Here is a 21,459-nt window from a genome sequence, read left to right on the forward strand (position 1 = left end):
TGAGCATCAACCACATTTATCTTTTGATAATTCGAAACAAACATGAAAAAAATAACTAACATCAGAAAACATCCATCATGCACAAACCCCACATACTATCCAACTACTTCATCTCCATCAGATCCTACATTACCAAACCTCCACCCTGCCCACCCCAGGGAAACCCAAAAAAAAACAAAAAAAAAAAAGAGAAAAGAAAAACCCCTTTCAACCTAATTCACATATATGAAACCGATGAGTACCCACCCATCGGATTCCCGGCACCACTACCATACTCGGCACCATATGGTACACCGGTTCCATATGATACACCACCCCTAACACCAGGAGCCGAAGCGGCATCCTCTGTGGTGCTGGCATACCCACCATACTTTTGCACCAAGCTTGCTGGGCTCCGAGGCCCATGGGCTCCCTGTCCCAGTGAAACATCATAACCATAGCCCGCTGTGAGGGCCGTTGGGCCCTGGTGCTGTGCTCCAACCCCATGTACCATAGCTGAGGCCGTTGCACCCTGGTGGTGGGCCCCAACCGCATGGATCATAGTCGAGCCCATTGGGCTCTGATGGTGCACCGGCTGCCCCATGGGCACACCCATTGGGGCCTGATAGTGAGCTAAGGAGGCAACTGGGCTTTGATTGCGGCCCCCAACAAACCTAGAGGAGTTAGTGTGCCTACCGGCCTTGGCTGGTCGGCCCGAAGGGAGGGCGCTGGACCCACCTGTTGAGGCCCGGGATCGCTTAGGATTGGGCCTATTGGCTGTCTTTCTTCGGCTAGCTTTGGCCTTTTCGAGTTCAATTACCCGCTTTTTGAGGTTCTCTATGGGGAATTCATGTTCGAGTTTGTTATCCTCGATGCATTTGATGACGGATCGAAGAGCATTTAGTTCTAGTGCATTTGACTCTTCCTGCCATGTTAAGTGGAATATAATTAACAAATAAAATGATAAACATGGGTTTTTCTTTAAGGAAAAAGTTTATATAATGTTTCAACCTCGTAGAAGTAAAGTTACAAAAATAAACATTGTCCATTTGGACAATGTAGATTTAATAGTTTTAAAAGACGCATTACTTTTTTAGACTGTCTTAAAAGGCATGTCAAATTTATGCTAAGGTTGTCACCTTATCTAAACCACAACACCCTTTTCTTAAATCATGTTAACTTTAATTTGGTGGGCAAGCATTGCCTACCACTATTTATTAATGTTAGATTGCCAGGCCATTGAATGGTTTCTTGACACCATGCCATTACTTTAATTTTAGTTCTCTCCCTTTCTAGGTTTTCAATTTTCTTTTATAATGATTTTGTTTCTTGTAGCTTGTTGATTTATTTGTTTTACATTTTTTTTGGTGTTTATAAATGTAGACGTTCTTAAATTGTGTCTTTTCACATTTTAAATTTTAGTAATCACGCAACTGCTCCTTTCTCAATTTAATAAAACCGAGAAAGTCAATCACTCGTCACAAAAGGAAACTGGATCAAAAAACTAATGGCAAACATACCGGGGTAGAGGCAGAATTGTTGCCATTCTTCGAGATGGCCTGTGCATTCCTTCTTGAGTTCTTGAGATAGGCCTTGATTAGAGGGATTGGAGCAAACCTTTCAGTTAGGCCCGACTCTAAAGCAAAGTACACAGCATCGATTTCCTTCCCTTTGCTGATCAGTTCTTCAATAATACCTGCAACAAATTGACTAATTCTCTGCATGAGTATGACTGTAAATAAAAGCATATAATACTCTCTATTGCTGCAAATTCCTCTCTCTCTCTCTCTCCTACCCCCCAAAAATAAAAACTTCAAAACAAAACTTTAAGCACCAATATCTCAACTCTGAAATCACACCATAAAGATCAATCAACAAGGCTCAGTTAGGAATAAAAGAATCACATCAACAAAAAAGGAACAAAAGACTTAACCACTTATTTCCTCTATACACCGGTGCAAAGGGATGTTCTGGGGCCCCACTCAAAATTTGAAGACCAAAAGCAGTACCATATATGATAATTGCTATTTATTTGGGTATCATTTGTGAAACCTTGTTCCACATACAACATTTTTTTTCTTTTTTTGAAGAAATTCCACATCCACAATATTCATTCCATTTAGAGGATAAATAGTAATCCTAGATTTTATAACATGGAAATATTCTGATCTCTGTTTGTAATGGTGAATTAAGCCAGTCGAGAATAATCCATTGAAGACTCAATTATAATCTTTTTAAGATGCCATAGTGGCAGAGAAGAGGTAAAGGCAGTGCAACATAGAGGCAGTGGCAGACTTAGGTCACTGGAATTTGAGATGTTCCTACAATAACCAATGCTGTGAATGAAAGGAAACTTTCACATGAAAACAAAATGCAATTTCCCAAACAGAGAGAAATAACGAGACATGGCTGAAGTTTCAAATATTTTACTTAGTTATTATGGATGTCTTAGAGGACTAACAGCAAAGGACTAAGAGACAAAGAACAAGGGAGAAGCCACTACCCTCCGATAACTTATCCCTAGGGAGAGACAGAAAACCAGAAATTCTAGCCAATCAGCCTTTATAGAAAATTGTAACAAACTGTTGCCAATTTGTGGTGCCTTTTCCTAAGGCTTGAAAGGAAAGAGGAAGAGGTAGCAGGGCTCTGTCCCTTCGTAATAGGTGGCTCTTCAATGGATTTTCATACGTTATTATGATAGTTATTATGATTAATGATTATATCATTATATGGAGATATTTACTACTACTTGTTGTGAGATCTTTGATCCTCAATGTTTTGAATGAATTCCAAGCTCCCTTGAGCAAGGGGCTACAGCAGTGGGTGCCTCAGCCTCAGCTCAGGTGCCTGAGGCCCAGGGAGGACATCCTAAGCCTACATGGGGCAGGGCACACACCTAGGCACTAGGCAGGCCCTTTTTTGGAACATTGATATAATCAATGGAAGTTCAATAAAAAAGACAAAATGCAAGAAATATTTTGCATGTCACCTTACGATTGATTTCTTCTACAGTTTAAAAAATTCATGAGTCAACCTCGAACACAACCAGGTTGACCTGACACACCATGTCATCTGGTGGACCTCCCATTCACCTGGTTATATAATACTAAAAACAAAGTTTTTTACTTTTTTCTAAAGTAAATAAGATCTATATTAACATGGCTCCTAATCTAAAGTAATTCCCCTAGGTGATTAGCCTCATTTTAGTCACATCCTATTTTTGGATTTTTGGAGTAGGAAATTATCATTTGCGACAACTGTTTTGCATTTGTATTAAATTATTGTAATAATTACTACGATTCTATAGAATGATACTCACTATTCGAATTGGACTACTCCAAAAGCTCTCTCTCTCTCTCTCTCTCTCTCTCTCTCTCTCTCTCTCTCTCTCTCTCTCTATATATATATATATATATATATATATATATTCTTCTAAAATTCAGCCGCCTGGCCACTTACCTGGCCGCTTAGGCATACCGCCCGCGCCTAGACAGCACCTCATGCCTTTGGCCAAGGATGGAAAAAGGCACTCAACCAAGAGCAATTCTTCTCATTTTTTCCTTTTAACCATTTTAGGTTGAATCTGAGAGAGAAGCATAAAGAAAATAAACTAGATTTCTGTCAAGATTAAACAAAATTGTGGACTTTCCAATTTTTCATAAATCTGATACTTTTTATGGCTTGAAATGGTTGCAAAAGAGGCCTTTAGGCAACCAAAAATCACTGCTTTGAGCCAAGATCTCTAGGGTTTTGAATGGTTAGTGTACTAACTTAAAGGTGAATTGTCCATTGGGTACAATGTTTTTTAGGTCTACTGATACATCAGACAAGAATCGTGATGCACAATTTCTATTTGTGTAAAGAGATCAGTGTATAAAGGACTTGGGTGAGGAACATCTGATCTGTAGTGACTGATATGGCTACAGCCAATATGGCAGCTTCGAGGATGTTAGCAGGGGAGGCAAAATATTTTTTGGTCAACCGACAGGGCACATTGCATTGACCTCGTGCTTTAGGCTATTAGCAAGATGAAAGTGGTCCATACAAGATTGAAGATAGTAAAGATTATCACAATTTATACATATGGCTACACGTAGGTAAGCTCAAAACTTATCTTTTTTTATTGTGAATTGGTGATTGCAATACTTAGTACTTCTGTTTTAACTTCTAAAGTTTTAAGCTTTAACTTGACTTCTAAATATACTTATGTTAGTTTATTATTGGTTAGGTCTTGACCATGATGTGAAACTTTATAGACGAGGCAGTTGGTGATGCCTGGGGTGACCAGATCTCCTATTTGCCTATGCAGTCTATTTTGGCCCAAAAAGACAAGCTCAGGGTCATGTTTATTTCCAAAGAATGGACCCAAAGCAAGTTGTCCAAGGGGGTACAACAGAAAGTAGTGGGTAACATAGTTTTGGACAGTCCTTTTTGGATTGGGCTTCATTATGCCCTGAGTGCTTTTGACCCCTTAGTGAAAGTACAGCAGCTAGTGAATAGTGATTAGGAACCCGTAATGGATCGTATTTACAAGCAACGGAGAATGCCAAGGAAAAAATCAAGAACATAGGCAATAGTGAAAATAATCATACTCCTTTATAGAGGAGAAGTATAACTCACAGCTAGAGAATCCCCTACACCTAGCAGGGTATTATCCCAACCCTGCTTATTTTAATATATATCCAACTTCTAAGTTCTAAATATGACCTCTAAATATACTTATGTCCTCCATTTATTTTATGCAATCTAGCTTCTTTGGTGGAAAAAGTATGATGGAGCGCCCATCATTTGCAGCAGATGGCTATGCGCATGACGAATATGACTTGTAGCTCATCTGGTTGCAACCGCAACTTCAGCGCGTTTGATATGGTAATTTTTTAACCAACTCATTGTCCACTTGTATTAGTTTCCTACTACTCCTAAATTGCATTATATTTTTCTAAGTTTTAGTCTTGCATTCTCACATTATTGAATGAGTAGAAACAAACAAACAAAAGAAACATGCTCGAACGGAAGAGACTGAACGACCTTGTTTTCATTCAGTTTAATCAGAAGTTGAAGGATCACTATAAAAGTGAAATGAAATTGACCACATAGTTGTAAAAAATGTAGATAATATCACCGAGGGTTTGGTTGATGTTGAAGATGAAGAAGTATTCCCTGGAAAGGGGATTGACCTGGAGCCAAGTTAGTGAAGCTTCATGGACCCCACCAAGCGATGTATGGGCCACTAGATGTCAAACTTGAACGAAGAAATTGAGAAGAGAGAGAGGTGGACAAGAAGGCCAATTCAGAGGAGAACACGGAAGAAGATGAGTATGTGGTGGAGGGGGATGAGTCTGAGGATGATGGCCAAGCATCATCATCAAATTCAGAAGCATCTAGTGGTGGTTGGATGAATGGAGATGTTGCAAATAGTGATGATGAAAGTAGATTACCAAATTGAGTTCATCAAATTTGTTGTCTCGTTTTGAGCTTTTTAAGTCTTTGGGGTTTTGACTTTTGTGAGTTGTGACTTTGTGTTGCTGGTGATGAAATCATATAATGCCATCAGGTTTATGCAAATGTTTAGCAACCTATACAATTTTGCACAAATTTTGGACAAGTTTCAATCTTACAAAGTTTTAGTAATTCAATTTTGAGTTCAAGGCCATGTATGTATGAGTTTGAAATAGTACAACATAATAACACACATAAAAGCCCTAAAAAGAGTTTTTTTCTTTTTTCTCTTTTTTTTTTTTGTAGAGGGGGGGGATTCACTAGAAACATCCTAGAGGACCCAAACCCCCTGCTCTCTGTTTAGGCCGCCTAGGTTTCTAAGCGCCATTCTAGCCGCCTAGGCAACCAAATTCAAATTTTTCAACACTAATACACGCACGCACTTCGGGATAATCTACAATTCACGACCCTTGAAAATACAAAAGATAATGTTAGAATGGGTTGTGAAGGGTGGATTTACTAAGCTTGTCGTTTTTCTCTTAAAATAAGTTACTTTTTATGTTAGCTTGCTCATTAAGTACGGGTGTATATGTATTTTATTTTTTTTTGAGAAATGGGTGTATATGTAATTATTAGTAAAAGACAAGGGGCACTTTTGTCATCTTGATATTTTAGGCTGTCAATTTCACCATAGATTTGATAGTTTCTTTTATTTCCTCCCAAAAAAATTTGATATCCAAAAGTGTTTAGACTTTCTGGAAGATTTTATTCACTTATCATCCAAAAAACTAGCATATTTGGGTACAGCCAACTGACTATAAGTTGAGCTAAGCTTTGAATGTATTAATCATGAGCCTTTGCCACTTGAAGGATCATCGTGGTTGTTTTGGGATTAGTCTTGCTTGCATATTAAACATAGTTGAGAGTTCATGAAGGTGCTTGGGGTACTTGATCCAAATATACAATCCCATGCTAGCATTAATCTTAAAGCAGAATTTATTTGCATATGAGTCATTTCCATTTGGTTTGGTTAAAATACTTTTTGTTAAATCAAATTCTTTGGCAGAAAATAATGCTAATTACAGTTTAAAATGGACCTATTTGATAAGTTTAGGGAGGAGTACAATTTTATAAAGGAATGTATTTTATAAAAGCCCCAAAATATTTTCTCAAGTAGTTTTGGTGTCCTAATTCCTAAACATTAGGATGTCTCATTGTTAATTCTCAAGTGTTTTCCTTACCTAATTCTCAAGTGTTTTGCGCATGCTCCCTCAGGTATGGTCCTGATTTAGAACCACAACTCACAATCTTTGAATGAATTACATCTTCAGGGAGTAATGGGATATATATCCCACTGAAAATTGGATTGTGATCCATATGCCTGGACTCCACTCATGAGGGATACATAGGGAGAAAAAGGGCCACACTATAAACAAGGCTAAAAGTAGTATACATGACGCACAATTGATATAAATACACCTTCAAAAGAGGAACACTATAAAAATGAAAATATGAACTTTGGAAAGAGACACTTGCCCAAAAAGAACCTACAAGATCTAATTAATGCTCAACATGGGTCATAATGAATATGTAAGTTACCTTTATAAAAGGTAATCATTAAGGTAATAGAGGGCACCAGACCTAATTGATGTTGGTACAGAGGCAATAGGCCAATAGCTACAACATATAAGATGAAATTAATGGAGGTCCACATATTTGGGTCTTTGGTGCAGCACCTATAGCTACAGCATGTTAGTACTGCTTATATGGTAATCAATGTGCTTTAAGGATAAGATAAGAGAAAACCACGAAAAAAGTTGTTTTGCACTTATCCCCAGTAAGGAAGTTTACTGCAACGAGTTAGTCGCCTCACCTGAACATGCACCGAAGGTAAATTTGAATTTTATAAAGAAATTCATTACAAACCAAAAAAAGGCAGCTAAGAGTCAAAATAAGGCTTAAAAGTGAGTTACATGGACCATAACTGATATGGAAGTTTCTTTTAAAAGAAAGGAAGACATCAGAGGTAACTTATTCAAAAATATAAACAAAACATTATGGGGAATAATAGGGTGTTTCCCCTGGAACACCAAACTTGGGGTTCCACCCATCTCGGAAACCACCTTTGAGGTGTTGAGAGGACCTAAAAATGCTTCAAATAATTCTCACACTCCAAACACAATTTCATTAAAAAAGGCAAAAAAATCAAATTTGGGATAAAAAAAAAGGCCACAAATCCACAAGGACTCGAACGTAAAATCTGGCAGCTTTTTCAGTGAGCGATGGATATGGAGGATCTCAACGGTTGTGAAGCTCCACATCAGAGCAAACTTGGAGGAAATTGATTATGAGGTATTTAGAACTTTTTCAACGCCCCCAACACCTCAAAGAGGTTTTTGAGGTAAGTGGAGATTGGAGAACCAAGTTAGGCATTCCAGGGGGAACACACTATTATTCCCCAAACTTAATAGTCTATAATAAAATAAATTTGAAATTACAATATGTGCATTTATTATTCTGAATCAGAAATCACACAATGAATCTCCCTAAAAAATTTATAAAATTGAAGTGTTTTAATTAGAAAAAAAAAAATTGACGTTCGTTATTATTAAGTCAAAATTTCATATCATAGAATATTTTATCTAGTTTAATAAAATCCCGATAAATTTCTGATAAATATGATGATATGAAAAACTGGTTTTTTTTATTGATTTTATGATGTGCATTTAGATATAGTTTAATATATTTATATGGTAATTCTTTAATTGGGATAAGGTTTGGATGATGATGATGGTATGATAATTCTTTACATTTCACTATTTTTTTTGTATAATTATTGTACTTGTGCTCCCAAGGTCACTCCTAGACTAGGGAGCTTATGGGAAGCAACAAAGCCCCACTGCTGCACCCACTTCCTCTCCCACGCCACTCCCACCCTGAACAACTAAAGATAAAGGATGTCGTAAAGAAAGAGGGACTCATAGAGACGCATGCCCACGTCTTTTAGATAACAACCCGTTTCATAAATTAGAGAGAGAGAGAGAGAAAGAGAGAGAGAGAGATCATGGGTTGTACTGGACTACTGGCCTACGGATTAAGGAATAAGGCGTGTATGGGGAGTCAAGGAAGTATACTACAAGTGTCATTACTAGATTTCACTCTATCTGGGATAATAACCTACCAAGGAAGTGGAGGAATATCAACCATTATAACCATTAATTATAAGAGTGAAATTACGTGAATAATGATGGGGAGGATGTGAGTAAATTTGGAACTCAAAAATTCTCTAAGAATTCCCATTAAGTGCTATGGATACCCTCTCTGAGGGCATACTTCCAAAAGTCTCAAATTGAAATAGAAGAGGAAGAATGAGGAGTTTGTGTTCCATGCTTGGGCAGCAAGCGAAGGTCTGGTGGTCTCAATATGGCTGTGCTACTCAGCCGAAGGTTCAAGGGCCTATTGTTTTGTGTATGAATTCTCACATCCACCAAGTTGGAATAATGTTTTTCCTCTCTCCCATTCGGCATTTTTATAGTGGCTAGCAGATTTACAAGCCAGTATTTTCTTGGTTTGAATTTGATTTTGAAGTTCTTCTGCCCATAATACCTTTACACTAAGTTGCACAAACCCTTCAAAGTTATTGAATGCATTAACAAGGTTAATTACAAGTAATTTGAGGCTTCCCAGCTTCCCAATTATGCAAGTTCCTCAATTTCAACCAGAGAAAAAAAAAAGCATTCAACCAAATAACTCAAAAGCTACAAAACTATTGATTCAATGAAACAACTAGCAACAGTGGATTATACAAGGAAGTGATTAAGGCCATGGACCTCAGCCTCCAAGACAAGGATAGTAAGACGGTGAATGTTAGGAATAATATTTTTCCCTACGGTTATGGGCTCTTTGCAGTAGGGACACGAGTCTCGGCTCCTAAGTTAGGGCGAGATTTAATAGCCATTATTAATAGGACTCGGTTTCTATGCGGCCAAGCCCACATATGTAGAAATGCGGGCCTATTAATAAATCTATTTTTGAGATAGATTTTTGGACTTAATTTTTAAGGACATGTAATCTCTAACATGGAGATCATCATGAATATGAAAAAATACGTAAATTTTAAAAACTAGAAACAATAATTCTAGTAAGATAACATTTAGACCATTAGTTTCCATTGTTTTTAGATAGAACACCCATTTGCATCCATCTTTAAGATGGACGCTTTACATGTTTTGGACCGCATATGTAGTCATGCGGTCCAGCCGGCATAAAACAATTTTCCTTATTAATAACTTATAAACAATAGGATGGATTGAGGTCCCATATTGTATGATGAAGCTTTTATTCTTGAAAACTACATAGCTGTTAATGGTCCAGACTACCTTACTAGGGTCTCCAAAGAACATAATGCCTTCTTAGAAGAGTCTCCAAAGAACCAGTATTAGTGCAACAGATTAGCCTTGAGCCCATGTTGTGTGTCCAGACGTGTTGACACTTAGATAAAACACCTCCCAACACTGAGGAGAGCATTATAACAAAATAACCGAGCAGAATCAAGTTCCTCTTGAAATGAGATCATTTGTTGGACGATGCAGCCATGCATTCTTGTGTTTTTCAACAGTGGAAATTTTATTACTCGAAGTGAACAAAATAATATTATTGTTCAAAATAGTACTTGTACAGATGTGTTGTGCCTTATTGGGTTTTCGGGCCCAAGTACTCGACCAATAGAACTTGTAGGACCCACTTAACACTACTAAGGATGTTGGGTGATTGTTTGGGTGTTCAGTCTTCAAAGGAGGATAGCCTCCTTGCATGGGCCATAAAAGTTTTTTAAATTGCAGCTGCCACCAAAAAAATTACTACCCGTATATTTTCTACACATGGTTTATTAACTAGTCAACAACCTTCACAAAATCCTGACATGTAAGCTGGAACTATTACTCGGTTCAGTTTATTGATAATTGAATTTTCTTTGTTTGAATGGGCAATTCAGGTTTAGGCAAACGTGAAAAAATAAAAAATCCAGCATAAATAAATAAAGTAGCCAAAGAAAGCAAGGGCCAATTGGTTAATCATTTGATTAAATATAATAAATATGACACCACACGCAAACTATTCTGCTTAAAACACAGAAATTGAACCATAAGAAAAATAAGAGAAGAACAGTATAAATAAATAAATAAAGTAGCCATAGTGAAAACACAAAGACAGCAAGGCCAATTGGTTAATCATTTGATTAAATTGAAGAAATATGACATTACACGCAAACTAGTCTGCTTTAAACACAGAAATTGAACTATAAGAAAAATAAGAGAAGAACAGATACTACAAAAATACACTATTCAATCACTTGATTGATCAAACAAAGACTTACCTTCCATTTTGTCGCCAAATCCTAATGCAATGGCAGTCTTTGGCATATCCCTTCGATGAGAAAACGTGATAACCAAATCATTCAGTTCTTTACCCTCGATCCTCGATCCAATCCCAAAAGAAGCAATAAATTGTAAGAACATTTGAACCTCGGCTGGGTTTGAATCCTCATCGATCCTCTCCATCCAAACCTCTGCAATAGCCCATGCCTTTTCTCTAACATTGGCTGGAAACCCTAATTTGAAACCACCATTGGATTCAATAAGAGCCATGGCTGGTGATAATGCCCTCAGAGCCATACCACAAGCCCACCTCATATCCGAAGCCCCAATTTTACCCAAACTCTCATGAACAAAGCCTTCCATGATTCTTAATACAAATCCTATTGGGTCTACGCATTCAGAGAGAGCATGAGATATCTCTGCCTTCAAAGCTGCAAGATCCTTGCGTTGAGAGATTAAGAACCTTAATAGACCGTCCAAATCCATTCTTCGACAAAAGGACCTGAGTTTCTCAGGCAATTCTCCTTTGTTGACGTTGGCAAAATCAGAGAAAGCAGCTTCTTTAAGCTTCTCGATTCGATCAAGGGAAGCTGATTCAATGGCGGGAATGGAGCTCTCTCTTCTATCCAGTGAACCTAGCGTTTCTTTGGTTGTGGTTTCTAGGGTTTGAAGCTTCGAGTCTAGGGTTTGGGATTTCAGGTTCAGGTCACGTTCCAGAGAGGAGAAATGATTGGCGACCTTCCTCCATAGATCAGTGCAACTAGTAAGGAGGTTTTTCTCAGTCTCTAGAGTTTCAAATAGCTTCTGCAAATTCTGGTTTCCTTCCATTAAAGTAGTTGCCATGATTGAAGAGAAACAAGCTCAGTTTTCAAACAGTGAGGAAGAGAAACCCTTAAATCAGAGAAGAAAGAGAGTTCAAATTTTGCAGAAACGCCACAAAAAGGAAAATATTACAAGAAAATAGAAGAACGAGAAATTGCAGAGTTATAGAGCCTAATCCGGAGGAGTAGCTCTGAGAGTTTTAGCTCGAAGCCGTTATACGTGGTTCGTGTGAAGGGAAAAAGGTGGATAGTAGGAACAAATGATATTATACTCCCTCGGGAGTATACTGTCCATTTACGCCCTCGGCTAAAACCCTACCAAGGGTTAAATCTAGGGCGCCAAATTTTTTGGGATATAACTTTTTCAGCCCATATGTTAATCCTCAATAAAAAGTTCCTACTTGTATCCTCTGCACACTTGAAAAATAATACCTCAAAATTAAACAAAAGGAATTATTTTATGCAGGTTGAACCGCATTTCTACATATGCGGCCAAAAAGTGTAGGTGTTGCATCTAAAAACAATGGTTAGAATTATTATTTTTAGTTTTTAAAATTTATTTATTTTTCCATATTTATGATCTCCATGTGAGATATTACATGTCTTTAAAAATTAAATGTTAAAATCTATCTCAAAAATAGATTTATTAAGAGGCTCATATTTCTACATAAGCGGGCTTGGCCGCAAAGAAGCCGGGTCCTTAAATAAATACCATCCAATTTTAAAGAGTGAAACCTAAGTGTAAAAAAATTCATATTTCATATTTTTTTCTTTTCAGAATAATCATTTAGTAATGCTTTTGTGGTTCCTAAATATAAACTATTCCCCGGGAGTACGGTGCTCGTGCACTGTGTTTGATTCATGAACATGAACAAATTTCACAAGACAAGCCAGAGACACGGACTGACTTGTGTCCAGTGATTTAAATCGACTCGAAATGAGTTTTCAAGTAGGATAGATTGGCTCATTCCGTAATTAAACTAGGTGAATCTGTCAAGAAATCGAGCAATTTGGATTGCCTAGGTACAACTTATTATTTTTTATTTTAAAAAAAAGTTATTTTTTCACATTGTACAGTTGGTATGATTCGTGGATTGGGACCGAATTTTTCGAAGGTCGGTTTACCGGCTAGTCCAGTTTTTGAAACACCGCGTTTGCCAAAAGCACGAGATATCCCGTAACCTTGTGATTATTAGTAGGATGTATTATTTTTCATCTCTAGTTTAAGTAAGATTTGGAAAAAAATTTGATAATGTCCATCTAAATTATTGTTAATTAAGCAATCTCCGGTTTCAAGTTTGCACTCTTTTTTTCCCTAAACTAACCCTATTTTAGACTTTGATGGTCCGATTTTTGATCAATTATGTTCATAAACTTACTTTGAGTATTGAAAGTTCAAAGTTGTTCAAAACATCAATTTCAGGCTTTCAAGATCCGATTTTGGTTTTAATTAGTTGTCATTTACAAACTTCAACTTCAACTTCCACCCTTCAAAGTCTCATCATCATCAAAGTTTTTTTTCAACTAACTGGGGTTTGGCTATATGAATCTCGGTTTGTAATACCCTCACTGAGACTATAAGTCTCTATATCTTCTCACTACTTACAACTATATCATTTTAGGCTTACCTCTTATCAATTTCGAGTCTTCAACTTGAACTAACTCGCACCTCAAACAGGTGTTGTTCTAAATATGCGTCACAAATAGCTAACTCATATAAGTTTACTTTCTTTCATCTTATCACCTTTTCGTATCGCATCTAAAATCTATCGATTGTATTCATTTCGAATTATATCCCTTCTTGTTTTGTCACTCATCTATTTCAACTGTGCGATCAATTTTGATTGATTCAATCCAACTTGCCATATGGGTGAGGCCTAGTAGGGGTGAGTTCCACAATAACTTACCCATCACTTATAACTATAGTAAAAACATATAAAAAAGTAGACTAAATTAGAAAATTTTGAAAACACCACTATATTAGCTAGAAATAAATTTTTAGATGACTTTGGTAGTTTTTAAGAACTTTCGTATCTTTTTTTTTTTGAATTTTTAAAATATTAAAATTTAAATATAAAAATATACTAATCCATATTTGTAGATATTTTTTCATCTTTTGTAATCTTCTAATGTTTTTTATTACTTCATTTTTTTATTTTTAACTTCTTCTTTTTTATGGCATTTTATTGACTTTTTTTTTTTTACATGACTTGACTAGGTTACTCCCCTTGGCCAAGGGCTGAGTAATTTCTAAACTTTGGTTAAGAAACTCTTGTTTAATATATATTATATTTATTGTTATTTTTATTATTCTTATATTTTTACAATGTATTTTGATAGGTTCAACTGATAATCTAATCAGTTTTAATTAGACCAGCCCTCACCGTATCAATAGCCAGTCTAATCTCAATTACGATGTGTGGATTGTGAAGCATTAATCTAGTGGATTTCTTGTCTAAATTATTCTAGATTAGTGTTATCAAGATTGGACTGATCATCAAAATAGGTGAAGATTTTGATCTAATCCAAACCGGTCCAATATTAGTCAAATCAATTGAAATGATTTTTTGAACAAAGAAAAAAAAGTTTGAGATAATAGTAAAAAAATTTAAAATATATTAATTTTTTTTTTTTTAACCTTCTAAAACTAGTCAAATCAATTAAAACTGGTTGATCCGATAAGAGAAAATGAGTAAAACATTGATTTTGATAATTTTTGACCAAAACTCCCTAAATCAAGCGAGGGATACCGCATGTCATTTTCTCTTCAATTTAGACTTCTGTGGAATATTGAAGAGGAACAACTTGTGTCCAATGTTGTTGAAAAGGGTATTTTGTATAAATAGCCGACCCTCTTTCGGGGGCTTCGGCCGCTCATCTGCATTTAAAATGAGGTGTTCAATTCAGCGCGAGTTGCAGTCGCCCAAACTTCTAATTCGTCGTCCCAACCACAAACCTTCATCCGTGGTACAATAAAACCCTAATTCTATCTCTTAAACCCTATTTTTTTCTCTCATCTCTCTTGATACTTTCCAGAAACTCTAATGTTTTTAAACTCTTTATATCTTGTTTAGTGGTTGGCCATATGATTGCCTCTGTTTTCTTCCAAATTATGTGAGCACTGGTATTGCATTTTAGGGATTAAATCCTAGAGTGATTCCTTTGATTGAATAATTTCTTGCGTGTTTTACAAAAACAGTATTGATTATCAAAAAATTTCTTCGAATTTGTTAAAAAAGAGTGCTGTTTATCCCCGTGTTTTGGCGATCCGATTCCTTGTCTTCCTCCTTCCTGGTTTTGTGATCAGATTCTTCAACATCTCGTATAGTTTGTGCATTTTCCTCTTTTCCATGTAATTATGCATTTCCTCATCAACGATCACTCTGTTAAGGCTTAATGTTAGTCACTAAAACTCTGAATACCTTTGTTTATCTGTTCTGTTGATTTTTCATCCAGAGAAAGAGAGAGAGAGTGACAGTGAGAGTGAGAGATAGGGATCCTTTGAGTCCTGTGTTTCTCTAGGTATCATTTTTCAACTTCGACTATTCTAATTCTTCATTTTTCTCAGCCGTCACCTGTGAAAGATGTGAAAGATACGGGAAAATGCCTACCAGAGGAGGTCGCCATTAAAGATAAAATTCCAGAAAATGACACTGTAGCTTGCTACATACCACAAACCTTAGATATCAGCCGAGAAACCTGTGGTGTTGAAGGTCTAAACAAGCTGAAAGGGGAAATCTCTGTCAAAGACGAGAGCAAAGAAGAAGATGAGGTAAAGGATTTCGAGGAGAAGCTTGCATTTGCTGCATTTCTCCGTCTTTACAGAGAAACTCATGGAGAGACAAGGGGCCAATATCGCAGCGGTTTTGCCATGGCACGGGATGCCCTAGCTTGTGCTTTCTGGATAATGGCCCTTCTCATGTCACTCGACGTCTTCATCAACGGTCCTCATCGCTCTCAGGTCCAGTTCTTTGGACCACCTCCCACTTGATGATACCTCTCTCTCTCTCTCTAAACTTTTCCAACAAAATCTCTCTCTTTCTGATTGCCAGCAAAACTCTGTTTTCTCTCTCCCTCGATGTCTCTCTATTTGTGTGAAGGCGACTCGAAAGCGTGTGTAGGGTCCATGTACATAGGGAACAATTTCTCACCAACAGTTTCATTCATTTGTGAGATTCTTTTTGGTACTTACCTCTAATGGCCTTATGACCAACGTTGAGATCGAGAGAGAGAGTGAGATTTTATTTGGGGAGTGGAGGACCGGCAGGGGCACACTGTAACTGTACTCTCTTCTAAAATTTGGTACGCCTATTCCTACTAGCTGATTATTTAGAAAAATAAAAATAATTTTTCTTTTTTAAACAGGAAAAAAAGTTTTTATAAAGTTGCAAACTTATACTATAGAAGTAAGGTGCACCTCACAAATCTAATAAAAGTTATACTATAGAAGTAAGGTGCACCTCACAAATCTAATAAAAGAGTGTTGTGAAGTTGGAAAACCTTCTAATTGATTATCTCCACCTAAAAAAGCAAGTCTTAAAAAATAATGATTATTGTAATAAGTTATTTGAGTCATCTATTTTCGAAATTTTCAAGTATTTATATATATGTGCTCGATCTGCACCATTTTTAAAACTTTTTATTTTATAATTAGGATTAAACATAAAGGTTCAAGCCAATGGTTTAAAAACCGGATCGGTGACCCGGATCGGGCTTTTCAAAAACCGATCCGGATCGGCGAATCGGCGATCCGGATCGGCGAATCGGCGGTCCGGATCGGAATCGGGTGAATCGGTCAGAATAAAGCTTCAAAAAAATCCGAAAAAATTATTAAAATTCATTATAAATATTGTTTTTTAGGAATTCAATAAAAAATGAGGGTACTCCATTAAGAATTTTCATGTTTTTAGATGAATATGCGAATATTGATATGTTCTTTCCCTGCATGAACCGCCATTCAACATTTAATTTACATCACACAAAAGGATAAACATAGAATTATCATGGAATAAGTATATCAACATACATGGACTACAATAAAGCATAAAATTAATAACATACGATCTAAAAATAAAATGATAGACGACGTTGTTGTTCTTCTTGGTCACGCTGGTGCCATTGATTGAATTCGTTTGACAATTCATTGATTCGATCTAAAAACGAATCATCGATATTAGCGAGCGTCTGACTATTCCCAAATCCCTGAGTGTTAGTGTTTTGTTGTGTTCCCAGTCCAAAATCCCCGAAGCTTGTCCATCCTTCATGCTCACCTGCACTGTCGTGCTCATCCCTACACTGTTGCTGTTGGGACTCGATATGTGAATAATATGGCTGGGATAGGGTGGCCTCAGAATCATCATCTCTCTCATTTTCTCTTAGACCCCCTTCCCACTCTCCCTCATTAGGTGCAATATCATCGACATATTGTGGATACATTGGCTGGCTGCTTCCTCTTTCATGCCGCTCATCAGTTTCTTCAATATCTTCATCACCGATAGCCTCAAGGAACGCTCTCTTGTGCAACACTGGCTCCTCCTCTTCGACTACCCATCGGTCTGCTGTGTCTGTGACAAATATTGTGTCTAAGTCTATCGGCCCATAGTCTTCAAGCTTCCTTCTTATTTGTCGCTCTCTGAGGTTTAAATTATAATGAACGTAGACTAGTTTATGAAGCTTCTCAGAAGCGAGTCGTTTCCTTCTAGTAGTGTGCAACCATTGGAACGTACTCCAGTTGCGCTCACAGCCAGTAGCAGAACATGTTTGGGAGAGCACCTTGATTGCTATCCTCTTTAGGTGAGGTGCATCAGTACCATATATCTCCCACCATTCAGCTGGATTAAAATGTAAAAAGCATTGTAAGGGCAAGAACAATTCATAAGATTAAATATATGAATAAACAAAATATTAGCGAGGGGATAACCTGGATCCATCATAGTTCGAGAATTTCTGGCAAGTCTAGTTCCGAAGGATCCTATAGCATCCCTATACATAGCAAGCTAAAACAAATATATTACGTTTTAGTGCATTATTCCTCACAAATATAACAACTCAATGAAGTTCTTACCCGAACATTAAATAATACCTCTTGTATTGCTGCTACTTGGTTTCGATGGCTTCTCTCCAACCTTGCAATAATGTATCTGACCCCTTCCATAATCTTGTGGGGTTGTTCAGGTGTCAAATAGAAAAATTTTGGGTTGAAGTAGTAACCTAAAAAATATATAGGTAGAAAAATGTCATTTACAATTTCATAAAAAAATGATTTAAACTGAAACATTGTAATGATATAAATATATATTTACCAGCATAATGAATTGGACGTCCGAATTTGGTGTTCCACCTCTTTTCTATAATCTCGATCACTTTGCTAGCAAAATTACACTTCTCCCCAATAGCTGATTTCGCCCTCTCAATACCTTCATAAAGGATACCCATGGTAGCTTTCTTATCAGCATCCACCATTCTTAACACCGTGACCAAAGGGGCAGTGGCCTCTACAACACTGGAACATCGAGACCAGAACAGCCTATTTGAGATTATGTTGTCCACTTTTATACCGGTACTGGACTTCGAGAGGCGGTCATTTAACCACTCTTCACAAGTAAACAATCTCTTTAATGCACCTTCAGATTGTCGAATGGAGTCCACAGCTAAGTAATCGGTCGCAAAGCGGGTTATGGCAGGCCTGATTATCTCTTTTTTCTTAGAGTGTTCTCTAAACAGAAATAATATTTTCGAGTGGTTGTATATAAATCTCGACACCAACCTTGCTTCATCTAGAGTCTCCTTCACAATTTTGATCTCACCGATTTCCTCTAACATAAGATCGATGCTGTGTGCAGCACACGGGGTCCATACTAGATGCTTCCTCTTATCCATCAACTTGCTGCCCGCAGAAACACATGCACGCGCATTGTCCGTAATAAACTGGACTACATGCTTATCCCCCACCTCCTCCACTATCTGATCATATAGTCGTACGTAGAAATTTGCATCCTTCTTCGTCCCTGATACGTCTTTGCTAGACAAAAAAGCTGTACCTTTTGGGGAATAGGCCAAGAAGTTTAAAAACTCCTTTTTGCTAACTTTATTCAACCAACCATCACTCATGAGAGTAATTCCTGTCCTTGGCCAACTCTGTTTATATTCTTCAATCCACTTTTTAACTTCCTCTACCTCTTCGTCTAATATTGGCCCACTGAGCTCATATGCCGTCGGGGGTTTTACCCCGGGCCCGGCTCTCTGGATTGCACTAACCATAGGTGGAAAATATGGGCTATTGGCTGCATCAAAGGGAATCCCTTTATCGTAGAACCATTTACCAACATATCTCCCTAACATGTTTCTTGTACCTTTAACCATGCCTTTTAAGGTCATCTGTTGTGACTTAGGCTTTGAGAGAAATGGGTCTTTACGACCATGACCTGCAATACTGGCACTCCTAGGTAACTTAGAAACAATTTCTTCAACAACTGATTCTTCTTGATACATATTGCCACCAACCTCTCCATACATATTTGAGCTGGGCCCGCCATACATGCTCGAGCTGGACCCGCCATGCATATCTGAACTAGGCCCACCATGCATATCGGAGCTAGGCCCACCATGCATGTCTGAGCTAGACCCACCAGGCATTCTAAACCCACATTCCCTCTGATATTGTTCATATAAACTCAATCTTGTGGCCATGTCCAGCTCATTATTATATTGCTCTTTTAGGTCATAATTATATTGCTCTTCTGTATCATTCCTGCTTGATGGTGTATATAAACTAGCTATCTCCTCATTCATCCTATGTTTGGCAATTTTTTTACCTTTGCTAGCATTAAGAATTGCCACCATCTGTTTTTTTACATTACTAGGGACACTAGTGCATGCAGAAACTTCTCCCTTAACCCCTGCCAAGTGTTGCTTGAACCTATGTACCCCACTACTTATCACTCTTTGACAGTAATTACAAATAATTTTGTCTTTCTTGTTGAGATCAAGTCTGACCCCATGTTGCCATGCAGGGTCTTCTATAGATCTTGACATGATTCAACTGTTTTAAGATGTAAAAAGTTTAAATTAACCTGACAGTTCAAAAAGAAAAATAATCACAATATGTAGTGATAATATGTTGCGGTAGTTCATGTAGTCATATTCGTTGTTATTTGTTATTGCAAAATACCTTTTTTGACAATAATATTTCGTACATATCAATTACAAACATTTAGAATAATACAAAATGCAAGCTCCAAACATGGCTACAACTCAATTATCAAGAACATACATTTTTTGCATTAAAAAATTAATAATAAAAACAATTCTTCAAAGAGCCGGCTAACATCAGTCATTCCAACTTAAAAATCCATGAACAACAAATAAAAAAAATACAGTTTTGTATTGAAAATATAATAACATGCATTTTTTTGCATAAATAATCCATCAACATACAATTTTTTCAACAAAAACTTTAACAATAAAAATTTAAAATATGGTTTAATACCTCATGATAATTAAAACCTTGTCACGATTTTCACATCTTTTCGAAAAATCATCAATTTTCAAAAAATTCGATCATGAAAAAAAAAAAAAAAAAAATTACAGCAAACTCAAACAATAAAAATTAAAAATTAGGTTTAAATGTTTAATACATCATGATAATCAAAACTTTATCACGATTTTCACATCTTTTCGAAAAATCATCATTTTTCAAAAAATTCGATCATGGATAAAAAGAAATAAAAAAAAAAAGTACAGCAAATTTTCAAAAAATTCGATCATGGATTAAAAAAAAAATTAACAAATTTTCAAAAAGTTCGATCATGGATTAAAAAAAAAAATCCATAAATTTTCTAAAAATTCGATCATGGATTACAAAAAATTCGATCATGGATTACATAAAATTCGATCATGGATTACATAAAATTCGATCATGGATTACAAAAAAAAAAAAAAACATAAAAAAACAAAAAATTCGATCGTGGATTACAAGAACAAAAAAAAACAATTCCATCATGGATTACAAAAAATTCAATCATGGGTTACAAAAAAAAAAAAAACACAAAAAATTCGATCAAGGATTACAAGTAAAAAAAACAAACATTTTGATCATGGATTACAAAAAAGTTGATCATGGATTACAGAAAATTCTATCATGGATTACAAAAAATTCGATCATGGATTACATAAAATTCGATCATGGATTACAAAAAAGTCGATCATGGATTACAGAAAATTCTATCATGGATTACAAGAAATTCGTTCATGGATTACATAAAATTCGATCATGCATTACAAAAAAAAAAAACAAAAAAAAACAAAAAATTCGATCGTGGATTACTAAAAAAGAAAAAAACAATTACATCATGGATAACAAAAAATTCAATCATAGATTACAAAAAACTCTATCATGGGTTACATAAAAAACAAAAAACAAAAAATTCGATCATGGATTACAAAAAAAAACAAATATTTCGATCATGGATTACAAAAAATTCTATCATGGGTTACAAAAATAAAAAATAAAAAATAAAATTCGATCATGGATTACAAGAAAAAAAAACAAACATTTTGATCATGGATTACAAAAAATTCGATCATAGATTACAAAAAATTCTATCATGGGCTACAAAAAAAAAAAAAAAAAAAAAAAAAAAAAAAAAAAAAAAAAAAAATTTGTTCTTCACAGAGTCGTTTTACATAAGCGATTTTAACTCAAAAATTCACCTCCAAGTGAATAAATTACATCCAATTGACTATATTTTCTGATAAACAACAATATAAGGAATCAAAAACCTAAATTTTTAACACATTATTTCTAATATATCATGAAAACAAAATCAAAAGGCGGAAAAAAAAAA

General features: G+C 36.1%; 3 protein-coding genes across 3 annotated transcripts; 1 reads left to right on the top strand and 2 right to left on the bottom strand.

The window, feature by feature from the left end:
- Window positions 1-11,821, bottom strand: LOC18432063 (FRIGIDA-like protein 4a). Its single transcript, XM_006842173.4, has 3 exons — window positions 10,793-11,821; window positions 1,500-1,675; window positions 1-904 (listed from the first exon to the last, which is right to left on the bottom strand). The coding sequence occupies exons 1-3, from the start codon at window positions 11,634-11,636 to the stop codon at window positions 218-220; spliced, it is 1,707 nt and encodes a 568-aa protein (XP_006842236.1). The 5' UTR covers window positions 11,637-11,821; the 3' UTR covers window positions 1-217.
- Window positions 11,822-14,435: 2,614 nt separating this feature from the next.
- LOC18432062 (uncharacterized) lies at window positions 14,436-15,808 on the top strand. The gene is made up of 2 exons (XM_006842172.4): window positions 14,436-14,581; window positions 15,183-15,808. The coding sequence occupies exons 1-2, from the start codon at window positions 14,504-14,506 to the stop codon at window positions 15,603-15,605; spliced, it is 501 nt and encodes a 166-aa protein (XP_006842235.1). The 5' UTR covers window positions 14,436-14,503; the 3' UTR covers window positions 15,606-15,808.
- A 739-nt stretch (window positions 15,809-16,547) lies between these two features.
- LOC148782130 (uncharacterized) lies at window positions 16,548-20,597 on the bottom strand. The gene is made up of 4 exons (XM_088868156.1): window positions 17,917-20,597; window positions 17,697-17,824; window positions 17,535-17,610; window positions 16,548-17,445 (listed from the first exon to the last, which is right to left on the bottom strand). Exons 1-4 carry the CDS (start codon window positions 19,646-19,648, stop codon window positions 16,679-16,681), a joined length of 2,703 nt encoding a protein of 900 aa, XP_088724282.1. The 5' UTR covers window positions 19,649-20,597; the 3' UTR covers window positions 16,548-16,678.
- Window positions 20,598-21,459: the final 862 nt, after the last annotated feature.

The sequence above is a fragment of the Amborella trichopoda genome, chromosome 5, assembly GCF_054954075.1.
Source record: "Amborella trichopoda isolate Santa Cruz 75 chromosome 5, AtrichopodaSantaCruz75HAP2 v2.0, whole genome shotgun sequence".
Taxonomy (NCBI): Eukaryota; Viridiplantae; Streptophyta; class Magnoliopsida; order Amborellales; family Amborellaceae; genus Amborella; species Amborella trichopoda.